This window comes from Equus caballus, chromosome 16, assembly GCF_041296265.1.
Source record: "Equus caballus isolate H_3958 breed thoroughbred chromosome 16, TB-T2T, whole genome shotgun sequence".
NCBI classification, from domain to species: domain Eukaryota; kingdom Metazoa; phylum Chordata; class Mammalia; order Perissodactyla; family Equidae; genus Equus; species Equus caballus.
The window spans coordinates 19300388-19314602 of record NC_091699.1 but is presented as its reverse complement, the minus strand read 5'-3'; the positions used below and the strand labels follow the sequence as shown (position 1 = coordinate 19314602).

The 14215-nt window shown below is 54.4% G+C and overlaps 1 protein-coding gene across 1 annotated transcript; it reads left to right on the top strand.

The window, feature by feature from the left end:
- Positions 1-2245: 2245 nt before the first annotated feature.
- Positions 2246-13372, top strand: CAV3 (caveolin 3). The gene is made up of 2 exons (XM_001491693.6): positions 2246-2901; positions 12618-13372. Exons 1-2 carry the CDS (start codon positions 2788-2790, stop codon positions 12957-12959), a joined length of 456 nt encoding a protein of 151 aa, XP_001491743.2. The 5' UTR covers positions 2246-2787; the 3' UTR covers positions 12960-13372.
- The last annotated feature ends 843 nt before the right edge of the window (positions 13373-14215 follow it).

Below are 14215 nucleotides of genomic sequence, written 5' to 3'. Positions count from 1 at the left end.
TGTACCCTCCTTATGGCCTGGCCCAAAGCTCACCCAGCCCGGGTTCTGCTGCACCCTGTGAATGAGAACCATCCAAAGCCCTGCCCAGATGAAGGGAGCAACGCAGACCCAGCTCCTGGTGGAAGGAGGGTCAGTCCCATCATGAGAGCACAGACGCGGCCACCTTTGGAAAAGGCAACCTTCCAGGGTCATTACCATTCTCTGTTCCCATCACTTCTCCTTGATGAGTCTCTTCTAGGCAGCTCCTCCACCCCTTGTGACAATACTGCCGGCCCAGCTGCCCCAGCTTTCACCAGATGCACCTGGTGCTGCGGTGGACAATGCTCAAGCTCAGGCTCAGACGCCCGCTGCATCCCACATGGAGGCAGGCAGCAACACGTCTTCTTCGTCCCAGTCTCTTTGCAGGAGGAGGGACATGTCCCCAGGACCTGGGACCTGGGACCCAGGCAAGGAGATAAAAAAACAAACAAACAGGTAATTCCTAAGAGATTTAGTGACAGAGTTTTCTTGTTGCCTACCATTTAACCCTAGTGACACAGTGAGGGCCGACCACGAGCCCAGCTAAAAATCTACATTTCCTAGCATCCTTTACCAAGAGGGGTGGCCAAAGAGAGCAAACAGTAATTGTCAAGTGGGACTTCTGGGAAAACTGTCTAACAGAGCTAACTCACCTGGCAGATGCCTTTTCCTGCCTTCACCCTTTCCTCTTTCTTCTTGTCTAGACTCAGATACGATGGCTGGAAGAGCAGCAGCCATCTTTTGCCTATGAGGTGGCTCTCAGAAGAGCAGAACAGAGAGATGGAAGTCTGGGTGCCTGATGACATCACAAACTACCTATTTGTGTTATGTGACAGAGAGAAAAAAATCCCCAGCTTTTACAAGCCACTATCATTTTGCATCTTTTTTATTAGTAGCCAAGTACAATTACTGATACAGCCCCTATTTTATTATTTATTTATTTTTGATAAGGAAGATTGGCCCTGAGCTAAGATCTGTTGCCAATCGTCCTCCTTTTGCTTGAGGAAGATTGGTGCTGAGCTAACATCTGTGCCAATCTTCCTCTACTTTTTACGTGGGTTGCTGCCACAGCATGGCTTGATGAGCGGTGTGTAGGTCCACACCCAGGATCTGAAACTGCAAACCCTGGACTCCAGAAGGGGAGCACGCAACATAACCACTACACTACTGGTCCAGCCCCAGAGCCCTTATTTTATTGCCACCAGCTTTTCAATTAGTCTTCCTGCCTCAAACCTTGCCCAGCTCCAATCCACCAGTGGTCTTCCTCACATGCAAATCTGATAGAGACCTTCTGCGGCTTTGAAGTCTTCAATGGCTTCCCAGGACCTCTAGATAAAATCCACACTGTTTAGTGGCATTCGGGATCCTTCACACCCATGCCTGAGCTGGGCCATATCTCCTGCCTCACCCCCCACACAGCCAGAGCCCCAGCCACGGCACACTTCTCAGCATTCTGGTTCTCACCAGTCCCCTGGTTGCTATAGTCTTGCTACCTGAAACGTTCTATGTGGCGAACTCCTGCTTGTCTTTCAACACCTAACTCTAAAGCCACCTCTTCCAGGAAGCCTTCCCTGATGCCTTCAGAGTAAGCTGTCGCCTCCTATGAGCTTCTAAGGCAAGTTCTTTGAGAAATATCTCTAATCTGTGGCACTTGCCATGCTGTACTATAACTACTTATTTTTTGATCAGTCTGTCCTGTTAGACGGCGAGCTCCTCAAGGTAGGGACCAAGCCTAATTTGTCTGTTTATCTCCAGGTGGTTGTAAATCCTGAATGAATGAGTGGGTGGATGGACGAATGGATGAACAGACGCTGGCACCCAGGGACTCAGAGTCTCCGTCCTTCGTGCTGTGGAGGCCTTGAGTGACGGTGAGCTGGAAGAAGACACAGGAAAACTGAGCAAGCCCGCAAGAGAGATGCTCCCCACTGACACCCCCGCTGTGTCTGGGGCCCATGGATACGCTGGAAGCTGTCACTAGAGGCAGGGCGAAAGGCAGCAAAAATGTGGATTCTGCGTCCCCTCCACGTGGCAACAAGAAAGCAGAGGAGGTGGGCAACCCCATCAGTGGTCTCCTCCCCTGTCTCACCCCCAGGCCCCCCCGCCAGCCCATCAGCTCCCCTTCCAGGGGAAAACCCCAGAAACAGGAAAACCTCAGCCCTGCTCAGGGCCACCAAACAGCAGGGCCGGGACTAACGACTCCAAGGAGAATCCCTAGCACGGCCTTTCCCACACAGGAGCTCGTCTCCTGCTCTCTGCAAGGACAGGCAGAGCCTGATGGTTATCAGACGGTCCCGTCTTACAGGTAGGGAAGTGGTGGCCCAGAGAGGGGAGGTGTGCCCACACTCACACAGCCAGCAAGAGCCAGGGCTGGGGACCAACCCCACCACCCCTGGGTGGCAGCCTGACCGCTGATGGCGGTGAGCAAATACCAGCGCCCTGCCCACCAACAGCAGAGCCCCTGGGCAGCCCGCAGCGGGGGCCAGGCCCTCCGCCCTCTGCAGGGCCAGCGCCGTGGCAGCCCCCTTTAAGGAGTGCCCGCCTCCAGCAGGGCTCCAGGCTTAATTTTAGCTTGGAGGCCTGCCACCCAAGGCTTTAGCGAGAGCAGGCCGGAGTTATGTGGGACAGCTGTCAGCCGGCACGCAGGGTGGGGCCTGCTTAGCCGGCAGGGGCACAAGTCTGGGGACACTGAACGGGTGTCCCTGCCCCAAGTCCTCAGCCCCGCCGGCCACGCAGCTCCGGTCTCCTCCCGCGGGTCCCCCCAGCTCTGCGATGATGGCCGAGGAGCACACAGACCTGGAGGCCCAGATCGTCAAGGACATTCACTTCAAGGAGATCGACTTGGTGAACCGGGACCCCAAGAACATTAACGAGGACATAGTGAAGGTAGGCTGGGGGCCCCCAGGGGCTCTGCTCCCCGTTCCATCAGCTTCCCTGAAAAGGGACCTGTTCCCCGGGCTCCTCCAAGTCCCCCCCTCAAAACCCAGCTGGTACAAGCCCCAAAGGACCTTTGGCACAAACCAGAGCCGAAAGGGAGCTGGCCAGACAGGGCCCAGGTGTTGACGGGTTGGGAGGAAAGCCCTCCCGACTGTTCCCACGCTCTTCCCATGGGCTCCTGGCCTCGTCCCAGGCCAGCGATGAGGTGGCCAAGCTGGGCTCTTTTCCGGGCCAGGGCCATTTCTGCGGGCTCCACAGTGGGCACAGGTTAATCCCAGGCACGGCTTCCTGCAGGGCTGGCGGTTATCGCAGGTGCACCCTGTCCCCTGACACTGCCCATGTCCCCTGCCCACAGTGGGACCATGCCACGCTCACCCGGCTCCCGCGACCCCAGGCCCAGTGGCCGGCCAGGGCAGAGGCCTCTCGCAGGGTGCCCGGGCCGCAAGGGGTGGCTCAGAGGAGAGCTGTGTCCCCCGGCTGCTGCCGGAGTCAGGCCTATGTCCTCGCCGGGTGCCCTGGCTGCCTGTGCCTCCAGGCCCACACCCTCCCTCCAACCTCCACCCGTAGCCACAGGGATCTTTCTACAGCAGAATCCCCTCCAGGGATCAAGGGAGCAGGGCGCCCACCCGCCCGCAGCAGAGTCCCTGCAAAGGGCTGCAGAAAAGGCAGGAGCCAGGGGCCTCCCGGGTCCTATGGGCTGCGTCGGACTCTCACACCAGCACCGCCCAATAAAAATACAACGCAACCCCTCACACACTCCCCCCACGGAACCATAAATTTTCTAGCAGCCACAATTTTGAAAAGGAAAAACAAACAGGTGAAATTAATTTTCATGATGTTTAACCCAACATATCCAAAACAGTATCATTTCCTTGTGTAGTCAATATAAAACGCTTATTAATGAACCAGTGTACAGCCTTGCTACACCTTCAAAATCCAGTGTGTGTCTTAGACCAAGGCTGCCTCTCGGTTCAGACTCCACATTTCCATCCAAAATCCTTGTTGTGTGTTGAGATTTCCTAAAATGTACAGTCAAAGAACGATTCACATGCACTTATGGTTCCAAATATTCTTAAATGTTTTCCACTCATAGAATGGAGAACCAGTTTCTACATTTTAATTAAAATTAAGCAAGATTTCGAATTCTTCAGGTGCACTGGCCACAGGTCAAGTACTCAAAGCTCACAGCCACTGGATCAGATGCGTGGCGAAGGGCTTGCTCTGAAACTCAGCCCCTACCCTGTCCCCCTTCAGTGGGACACCTCCCGTGCTGGATGAAGTCTAACTTCTCCCCACGGCTTTCAAATCCCACCACAACCCAGCCCCAACCTGCTTCTTCTGCCCAGTTTGTTCCCAGCTTCCAGCCCCAACAACAGGAGTCGGCCACACCAACCAGAACACACTCCTGTGTCTTTGCCAGGAGCCCCTGCCTCCTCTCCTCCACGTGGTGAAGGCCCCACTCAGCCTACAAGACCCAACTCAAACATCACCTCCTCCAGGAAGCCTTCCCCAACTCCTCCAGGCAATTGGTAGCTCCCTCCTCTGTGCCCCCACTTCACCCCGGGCATTTGTCATAACAGCTCATCTTATGCTATTAGTGAATTTATAAATATCATCAGTGATGGAAATAGGTTAATTACAGCACAGGTGAAAAGTGCTGCAATGGGGAAAATGAGGAAGCGAATTTTGCAAACCAAAAAGCACTATATAAACCTAAAATAATGTTTGTCGTGATTTGTGCAATATGCTCTAGCGGGAATAGTCCTGGACATGATGCTACCAGATCTAGTTTCAAATCTAGACTCTTCTAACCTAAAAAAGATGAGCGTGATATCATTCACCCCCACCGGGTCAATGAGTCTCAGAGCAGCGCTGAACAATAGAACGGCAACGTGAGGATTGAAGGGAGATAAAGGGTTTGAAAGTGCCTAATACGGTCCCTGGCACACAGCAAGGGTGTGACAAATGTGAGCTGATTAGGAGCTGAAATGTGAGCCTGGAGGAGCTTGCAGGACGAGAGGACTCTGCCACAGGCCAGCTCTCACGCCCGTGCTCCCCCTGGTGGTCCCTAGCCAGCTGCTGGGGATGGAGGAGGGGACCCCAAGAGAATGTGGTTTCTGAGGGACACTCACACTAGGCGACAAGTAGAGAGAGGCTCTCGGGTCCTGCTGAGCCAGGAGGGAGCCGGCCAGGCTCCAGGCCCAGACGGTAATCCAAGGAAGGGACGGGGGCGGCCACAGAGACGCAGCTGCTCACGCAGCCCCCCTGAGCCCCAGAGAATCATCACTCAAGGCTGAGCAAAGGCCCACAAACAATCTGGTCCGGGGGGGTTATTATTCGGTATATTTATTGGACATTCCCTGGTTTAGGGAGTTATTTGACTTTTTCTTTTGTTCTTAAGGAGTGAGAAATGAAAAAGTTTTCGATTTAGAACGGGGATCATACAACGGAGTCAGATAAATACCACAAACAGGTAGACTTCAGGTCGGTGTGATGGGCTGAGAAAGAATGAAGAAAGGAGAGAAGGGAGCACGGCAGGGAAGGGGGTGGGCAGTCTGCCCGAAGGTCAGCCTTCGGATCAGCTGGGCTTCTGTCACCGACTGGGGAAAAGACAAGATGGAAGGAGGAGGAAGAGCAAGGAGTGAGGGGCGAGGGAGACAGAGAGAAACAAGGCAGAGGCTGAGATGAAGGCTCAGACGGCACCTGTCAGAGGTGGCTTCACACGTGGCCACAGGCTCCTCATGGGCTAGGATGGTGACAAAGGAAGATGCTGGGATAAGACTGAGCTACAGAGACCTGAGTTCTGGTCCTAGCCCTGACACTAACTTGCTGTGTGACTCTAAGCAAATCTCTTTCCCTCTCTGGGCCCAAGCCCCTGGTGTAGGTACAGGCTTGGTGGAGAGGAGGGAGACCCATCCCCTCTGCCGCCAGGTGCTGAGGTTTCGCACAGAAAAGCCACAGATGAAGAGTAGGAGATAGACCCACCGTGTCTGTGGATTTGACCCCAGCAGAGGGGAGACGCTCCCTTTGGACTTTCCAGAGTAAAAACTTCCCCAAACCTCCCCCAAGCAATCCTGGTGCTGCCCTTGAACCCAGTCTGGAAAATGAGTGCCAAAGGCAGAGCGGAGCTCTGTACAGCCCAGAAGACTCACACTATGGTCTCCAGGGCTCTGGGCTGGGCCTAGGGCAGATGGGAGGCTCCTGGGGGCCCAGAGCTGAGCAGCTGGGGAGAGCACACCCCAGTCCCGCCGCCCCCAGAATCTCCACCATTCGTGGAACACTGAGTCCACAAATCATTACTGGGTGCCCACTGGGTGCCAGGCACTGTGCTGTCTCAGAGGAGACGGTGATGAGCAGGACAGACCCCCTGTGTGTAAGCCCCAGGCCAGGCTGGGGGGATGTGAATGCATGCCGAGGGCCGCCCGGGCTCTCCAGCTTGCCAGTGAGGACCCACGTTGTAAGCCTCCAGCCCTCTTCCCCAGGCGTTCCTGCTGGACCCCAGCCCTGCTCCAGAGCGCCCTGCGTTACTTCTGGGAGGGCTCAGGGCTGTCTCATCAACAGCCCTCTCTGCCCAACTCCCCTGAGGCAGCGGGCCCTAAAGCAGGGACGACTGAGCCCAAAGCGTCGTGCAGGCCCTTCAGCTTCTGGCTCCCACTGCTCCCTCCTCAGGCACTCACCGTCAGCCCTTCAAACAGGGCGGGGGACAGACATGATCCCAACCTGTCACATTGGCTCCCAGCCACCTCCAACCCACAGCTGCCGCTAAACGCCCTCCTCCTTCAGAAAAACAGACACCACCACCCGCTGCCTGTCAGCTCAGGCTACTAAACACCCGAGGATCCAGTAGCCCACCAGTCCGACAAACTCTGCTCCCAGTTCGGGCCCATCTGGATGCCCTGTTGCAGAAAGATGAAACTGACCTGGTACTTCCTCTTGAGAAGAATCCAACCCGACAGAGAAAATGAGACTAAAATAATGAGAATATACGGGAGAAGGGGCTAAACACCACAAGTCAGTGCCAGGTGAAGCATCACACGAGCTGAAGGGAGGAAGACATTAATTTCACCTGGAAAATCGGGGGCCGGCTTCACGGGGCCGAGGTATCCAAGGTGCATTTAAAAAATGGGAAAAAATTAAAATGTGGAAAGGGGGAATAGGCTTTTCAAGAAGAAAAGAACAAGAAAAGCACAGGCCACAACATTGGGAAGAATGTTGGGCAGAGCTGGCAAACGTGAGGGATGGGTATGACCGCTCCCCCACCTATGTCCATGGCAGACATTACTAATAGATCCCAGCACTTTCCAGGACCATCAGCGAGGCAGAGTTGACACACAGATGAAACCCCTTTACTACACTATTCCGGAGAACAGTGGAACTGAGACAGAGCATCTGAAAGGGAATTTGTAGGAGACAGGGCAGAAGGGGCAGCCTGAGGCTGAGTTATGGAAGGTCGTCCAAGCTGCCAGTCATTCCACACTGGCAATTCCTTCCTTTTGGAAACGTCTTGCTCCCTGTCGAGTAACCCTGAGGAGGGCCACCTTGGGCTAACTCCCACTGAGGTATTTATAACTTGTGTTATTGGGACTCCTGGGCATCAACTAGTTTAGAGTTTTTCAAAACATGGTCCACTTTCTTGGGGAGCTCTTTAAAATGCAGATTTCTGGACCCTGCCACCAGAAATTCTCCCTGGGCAAGGGCTAGTGAATGCTTTGCACTTTCAAGCACAAACAAGTCCCCCCTCTCCTACAGAAGCTAAACTGGAGTCCAGGCTTATCACCAGCTTTCCCTGAAGACACTGTATCAGTTATCCACTGCTGTGTAACAAATCATCCCCAAACTCGACAGTTCAAGGCAACAGCCATCTGAAGGTCTCTCACAGTTCTGCGGGTCGACTAGACTCAGCTGGGCAGTTCTGCTGGTCCCACTGGTGGCCTCGAATGCAGCTGCAGTCAGATGGCAGCCAGGCTGCGACCACCTGGGGCCTCCACTGAGCTGGAACATCCAAGATGGCTCACTCATATGCTGGTGCCTTGGCAGGGATGGTGGGAGGCCGGACTCAGCTGGGATGCTGGGAGGGCTGGGCCTCTATCTCCGGGTAGTGTTGGGCCTCTCCAGCAGTCTCTAGAACAGGGTGTAGTGACGGACCTCTAACTGCACTGGTCTCCAGAGCAGGGTATAAAAGTGGACTTCCAACACGGCGGCTCAGGGCGCCCAGAAGCGGAAGCTGCCAGGCTTTCTGGAGGCTTAGTTCTGGAACTGGTACAGCCTCCCTTCTACCGCCTCCTGGTGGTTAAAGCGAGTCACAGGGCAAGCCCAGACTTGACATGGGACGAGACTATGCAAGGACATAAACGCTGAGAGGAATGACTGATTGGGGGTCATCTCTGGAGACTAGCAAACCACCCACCACAAGCTGGTGCACAGCCAAGCCTGGAACTCAACCCAGGGCTGGTCCCCCTGCTTGCATTGCACCTGCACCAGCTTTCCTGAAGGCCGAGACTGACAGAGAGGACAGAAGGAGATGGGCAGGAGGGAAAGGACCCCATCACCCAGGTCTGACCAGGTTCTTCTGGTGGGATCCTTTCTCTCACCTTGAAGCCCCCTGTTATCTCCATCCCTTCCTAGATCGTTTACAGGAACCCAAGGCCCTTCAAGCCCCAGCCCAGTGTCCCAGGTTCCCCTGTAAGGTGGCCTGGACCCCAAGCTCCAGCTAACCCCTAGCCTCCTCCTCCCGCCCTCAGCACCAGCCTCTGCTGCGTGCTGTGCCTCAGCTCCCGCTGGGGGACCAGGTCCTGCCATGACCCTGATCCTGGAGACAGCAGAGGAAATTCAGGGCCAGGCTTTGATGTCAGGCCAGCACCGGCTGCACCCCTGCTTGTCACTTACAGGCCGGGTGAAGCACTAGATATAAGATACACGGTCAGAAACCGACACCTACAGAGGCCACATTGTGGGCTTTACTCTGGGGATCCCAGATTGTAGAGAATTCTATTATTGTTACTACCAGTTACAACACAAAAAGCAAAGCTCTGCCATTTATCAGCTGTTCTGCAGCCACTTCCACTTTACAGGCCAGTGATTCTCAAACTATTTGGCGAAAGGGCCAGTTGTATTAGGATTATTCCAATACTTTTGTAAAATGTAATAAAAGTTAATTACTAGAGAAATGAAATGAAAAACAGACATCAAAAATATAAGCTCCCATTTTTATTATTATCAGATTTAATAGACATAAAATTACTGTGTCAAAATTCTGCAAATATTTCTAGATGCTTACTCTCAGCTTCTGTACTTACCTTGTTGGGGAGGGGGCACCGAATGTGGACCACCCTTTAAATAGCAAGGTAACAAGTGAGCAGAGTAAGACCCAGCCCAGCTAAGCCACCCCCTCGGGTCTTCTGACTCCAAAACTAACACCGTTTCACTAGGGATCTTAGCCCAGTCATCTTGGTGTCGAGTTAAAAAACAAAAACCAAACAATCGAAAAAACCCTCAGAGGCTCAGAGAGGGAAAGCAGCATGCCCAAAGTCACACAGTAACTCAGTGGCCAAGGGGAGACTAGAACCAGATGTCTATCCTCCTGCCCAGCGCTGTTTCCCCCACCCACAGATACGCTGTGGGAATTGTCCAGGACCCCAGATGCCCAAGGACTGAGTCATGCAGGATTCCGGGGGAGGTATTTTTGACAGGGGTGGCTGCTGGCCTCCCCTGCACCCTCTGCTGTCCGGCACCTTCCCCGCCCTTTGGAGACCGCAGGGGCTGCGCTGGCTGGTTCCGATTCATCAACTGGCTCTCTTCCTGTTCCAAAAATAAATATGCCAGAGGAGGGGACACCAGCTGAAGGAGCAGCCACCTTCCCACTCCACCCCAGACCCGCCCTCCAACTGCACACGGAGCCCTGTGGCTCCGGTGGATCCAGCCCCTACCCCACCGCCCACCCAGAAAAAGGCATCTCCCTCTGCTTCCGGAATCGAATTAAGAAATGAAGTCACTGTGTGCTTCTGACGCACTGGCAGGACTGTCTCGAGCTGCGTGAGCCGGGTCTTATAAATATCTGCCCAAACCAGCGCTGGGACCAAACTGTGTCCACGCTCAGTCCAGTCAGGGGCCAGCCGCCTCCTCCAGCACAGCCCATCCTCTGAGGGCACATTTGCTGATTTGGAAAACTAGGAGTTGCCCATGCACGGTGCCCGAAGGCGATCGCTGGAAACAGTTCCAGCATCAGCACCAGTGGCTTCTGCACAAAACTGATAATTAAAAGACATGACAGAGAGATTCCAGGGGTAGGATCGTTAGTGTAAGCAGAAAATGGGAGAGAAGAGGACTCTGGCCCTCTTGCCAGCGCAGGCTGAGGTCTGAGTGCACACCCGCATTTACGACGAGGCAGGCTGGAGCCATAGGAGCTTTCGACCTGGGGTCCCGACAGATTTTCTGAGATAGATCTTCATGGGAACTTCAGAGCAAGGGGACAAATAATTACTGTCACAGAGCACCTACCACGTGCCTGGTATTATGCTCAGCACCGCCCAATAGCTGGTGTACAGACAACCTGGTTACATCCACTTCCCCCGAAAGAACTTAGGCTGGAAAGAGAAGCAGCAAAGCGATAGCGTCTTTAGTGCTAGAGAAATACAAACTGGAGATGCGTTTGCTCTCTTCTTGCTGTTCCTTTAATTTCTACAATGTGGCTATGTTATTTTACAATGAAAAGTAATTTTAATAATAACTCTGCTCATAGAGGAGAGGAGCTTCTCTCAGCCCACCAACAAAGGTGGGGAAAGGGCTCGTCCTGGAAGGTTGAACTGTGAGCTCTGGCCCCACCGGCCCCCACAGGGGCCCCTCCCATCAGTCTGATTAGTTTGTGCATTCATTCAACCAACGTTTATTAAAATGGCCCAGGAACACTGGAAGATGGTCACTGCCCCTCTTTTATAGACAAGACAGCCAAGACTTAGTGGCATTGAATGACATCATATACGGAAAGCAGCTATGACAGTGCATAACACGTAGCAGGGACCCCAGAAAGGTTGGTTAAGCAACTTGGCTGAAAGTAATCTTTTTTTTTTCAAGTCCATTGATTATTTTTTCCCACTTTCTGAATGGGACCTCAGTCACTATTTCAGTGGGATGTGGGAACCGGATTCTCTGAGCGCCCACGTTCCTTCCAGCTGCGAAGGAGGGACGGGGTGGGCAGTGGGGAGAGGAAAGTCTGGGGTCGCTGCGGGACCAGGGCAAGGAAGACAACTCCTGTCTCCCCACCGGCGCCTCAGCCGGCTCAGCCACGCTCAGACTCCAGACCCTTTGCTAGACACGATGGCATGGCCCTCACTCTGCCACGTGCCAGATCCTAAAATAGCTCACATCTATGCGCCTCTAACCCACCACCATCACCCCAACCCAGGCCGCCGGCAGGTCCTGCCTGGAATACTGCGACCCCTCCCAACGCGTCCCCCACATGCGTCCTCACCACCACCCCAACCACGGCAGCCACGGTGAGCTGCTCACAACTCAGCTCAAAGACGCAGAGAACACACTGGTGGTTGCCAGAGGCTGAGGGTGGGAGGCAGGTGAAATGGGTGAAGGGGATCAAAAGGTACAAACTTCCAGTGATGAAATAAATAAGTCCTGGGGATGGTGACTATAGTTAATAACACCGTGTTACATATTTGACAGTTGCTAAGAGAGTAGATCTTGTAAGTTCTCATCACACACACGCACATTTGTAACTGTGCGTGGTGACAGATGTTAACTCAGTGTGGTGATCATTTCCTAATCTTTACGTATGTCAAATCGTTATGTTGTACACCTGAAACTAATACTATGTTATATGTCAATTATACATCAATTAAAAAAATAATAATATCCGGCCGAGCTGCTCCCTGTGCAAAAGCCTTCAGAGGCTGCTCTGGCCTGGTGTCCGTCCTGCCTCGCCTCTCCAGCCTCTGCCGCTTCCCTCCAGCCTCTGGGCTTGCGCTCGGCCTTCCAGAAGCACTGCCTGTCTCCGAGACCACAGACTGTCTGTCCCTCTGGGTCCCAGCAGTTAGTGCCCAAACGCTCTTCCAGCCCAGACCCCTGCCTCCACCTGGCTACCTTCAGGTATCACCTTAGCTATGTCTCTCCTCCTCCAGGCAGCCTTCTGTCACCACCAGGCTGAGTGAAATGCCCCCTGTGGGAGCAAAGCCCCCTATCCTTCCCTTCCCGCGCACTTATCCCTGTGGTATGACTGCCAATAAGCTCTGGGAGGGCAGGAGCCTTTGCCAGTTCACCATCTATCAGCAGCACCCAGTAAATCTCTGGGGGGTGAGTATGACCATCCAACTCCCTAAGATCATAAAATAACAGAATTTGAGAGCCGCGCCTCCAGGCCTGCCTCTGACTTACTGCTGGCCTTGAGCAAGTCACCCAACTCCTCAGGGCTGCCTACCACCCGTAAGATGAGGGCTTGGACCAGCTCTTGTCCCTCCCTGCTCTAGCGCAGCATCAGCATCACCTGGGAGCTTGTCAGAAATGCAGAGTCCCAGGCCCCGCCCCGGATGTGCCAGGTCAGAGTCCCTGGCGGGGGGCGGTCCCAGCCATCGAGTTTACCCAGCCTCCAGGGGGCTCTGACAAAAGCTTCAGAAGTGGGGGGACGCTGTGACTTGAGGATTCCCCTCCCGCCCCCGCAGGTGGATTTCGAAGACGTGATCGCGGAGCCCGTGGGCACCTACAGCTTCGACGGCGTGTGGAAGGTGAGCTACACCACCTTCACCGTCTCCAAGTACTGGTGCTACCGCCTGCTGTCCACGCTGCTCGGCGTCCCGCTGGCCCTGCTCTGGGGCTTCCTGTTCGCCTGCATCTCCTTCTGCCACATCTGGGCGGTCGTGCCGTGCATTAAGAGCTACCTGATCGAGATCCAGTGCATCAGCCACATCTACTCCCTCTGCATCCGCACCTTCTGCAACCCGCTCTTCGCCGCGCTGGGCCAGATGTGCAGCAACATCAAGGTGATGCTGCGGAAGGAGGTGTAAAGCCGGGAGGGGCGACGGGGGCGGCCGCGCGGGGGATGTCAGCCCAGGCCGGCCCCACAGGACTGCTCCACGCGGGCTGCCGGCGAGCTTTTTCTCCTTAGGGACTGCTATTTCCCCCCAAGACAGGAGCACACACTTCAGGGAAGCCAGAAAGAGAAGACGACCCCCGCGCGCGGAAGCACAGAGGCCCTTCACTCTGCCCCGCCCCCCACGATGCCCCCTCGACCCGGCGTGAGGGAAGATGGTTTGCTAAGAGGCAGCTACTGCAAGTCTTTGCGTTCACCTGTACTGTAACAGCGTCCACCAGCACTCGGTTCCCACCCGGGCTCAACCCGTCCACACACGCCGCCCGGGAAAGCCACCGGTGACTGTCGGCGTTGGGAGGGTGGCTCCAATAAAGGGTTTCGGCCGCATTCGGGGAACGCTGTGTTTTGTGTGTGTCCACAGGTGGGTGCATGTGCTGATCAGCTCCAGAAATAGATGTCCATGCCCTGAGAAACAAGTGGGGCAAGTCGCGTGGCCCTACTCTCGGCCAAATCCAAGAACCAGACAGGGTTTGGTTTCTCGAGACTGTTCCTGTTTGCGGGCTATCTGCGCCCCCACCTTCTTTGGGACGCTATTTCCCACTGACTTCTGTTGCCCCTGGGCCAGCCAGTGGTCACCAACAGGAGAAAGTGGCCCTTGGGCTGCAAGGGGAGTGACCCTCCCTGGGCACCACTGAGGGCAGGGCCTGGGCTCAAACGAGTCCCCAGGCGCCTGGCATTGCCACTTGGCAGGTGTACTCCTTCAGCCCTAACAGGTGTGATGAGGGCATAAGGGCCAATGTGTGCACCTGTGGGCTCACTAGGGAAATAAGAAGGAGTAGAAAGGGCAAGTCCCACCTCCTCCCACCTACCCCCACTGCAAAAAAAAAAAAAAAAGGCAATTTTACATTCTTTAGGGATGCTTTTCCCAAATGTGTTATCCAGAACTTTATACTAAAAAAGAGGGGAGTGGCTTATGTGGTTAAATTTGTTTGGAAAATGCTATATCTTTCTCTCAGAGATGTTTTATAGACATTAGTACATTAAAGGCTCTGACAAGTCCTGCAGTTTGGGTCTGTATCTCCCAAACCTATTTGACCTTTTTTTTTTCATGCAACAGCCACTTAAGTAAAATCAAGGTTCTACAGCACTCTTCAGGTTTTCAGGGGCATGCCCGCACTGGTGCCTGGCCATGAGCCCAAGGGGTCCTGGAGGGCAATGTGGTGGAGTGGA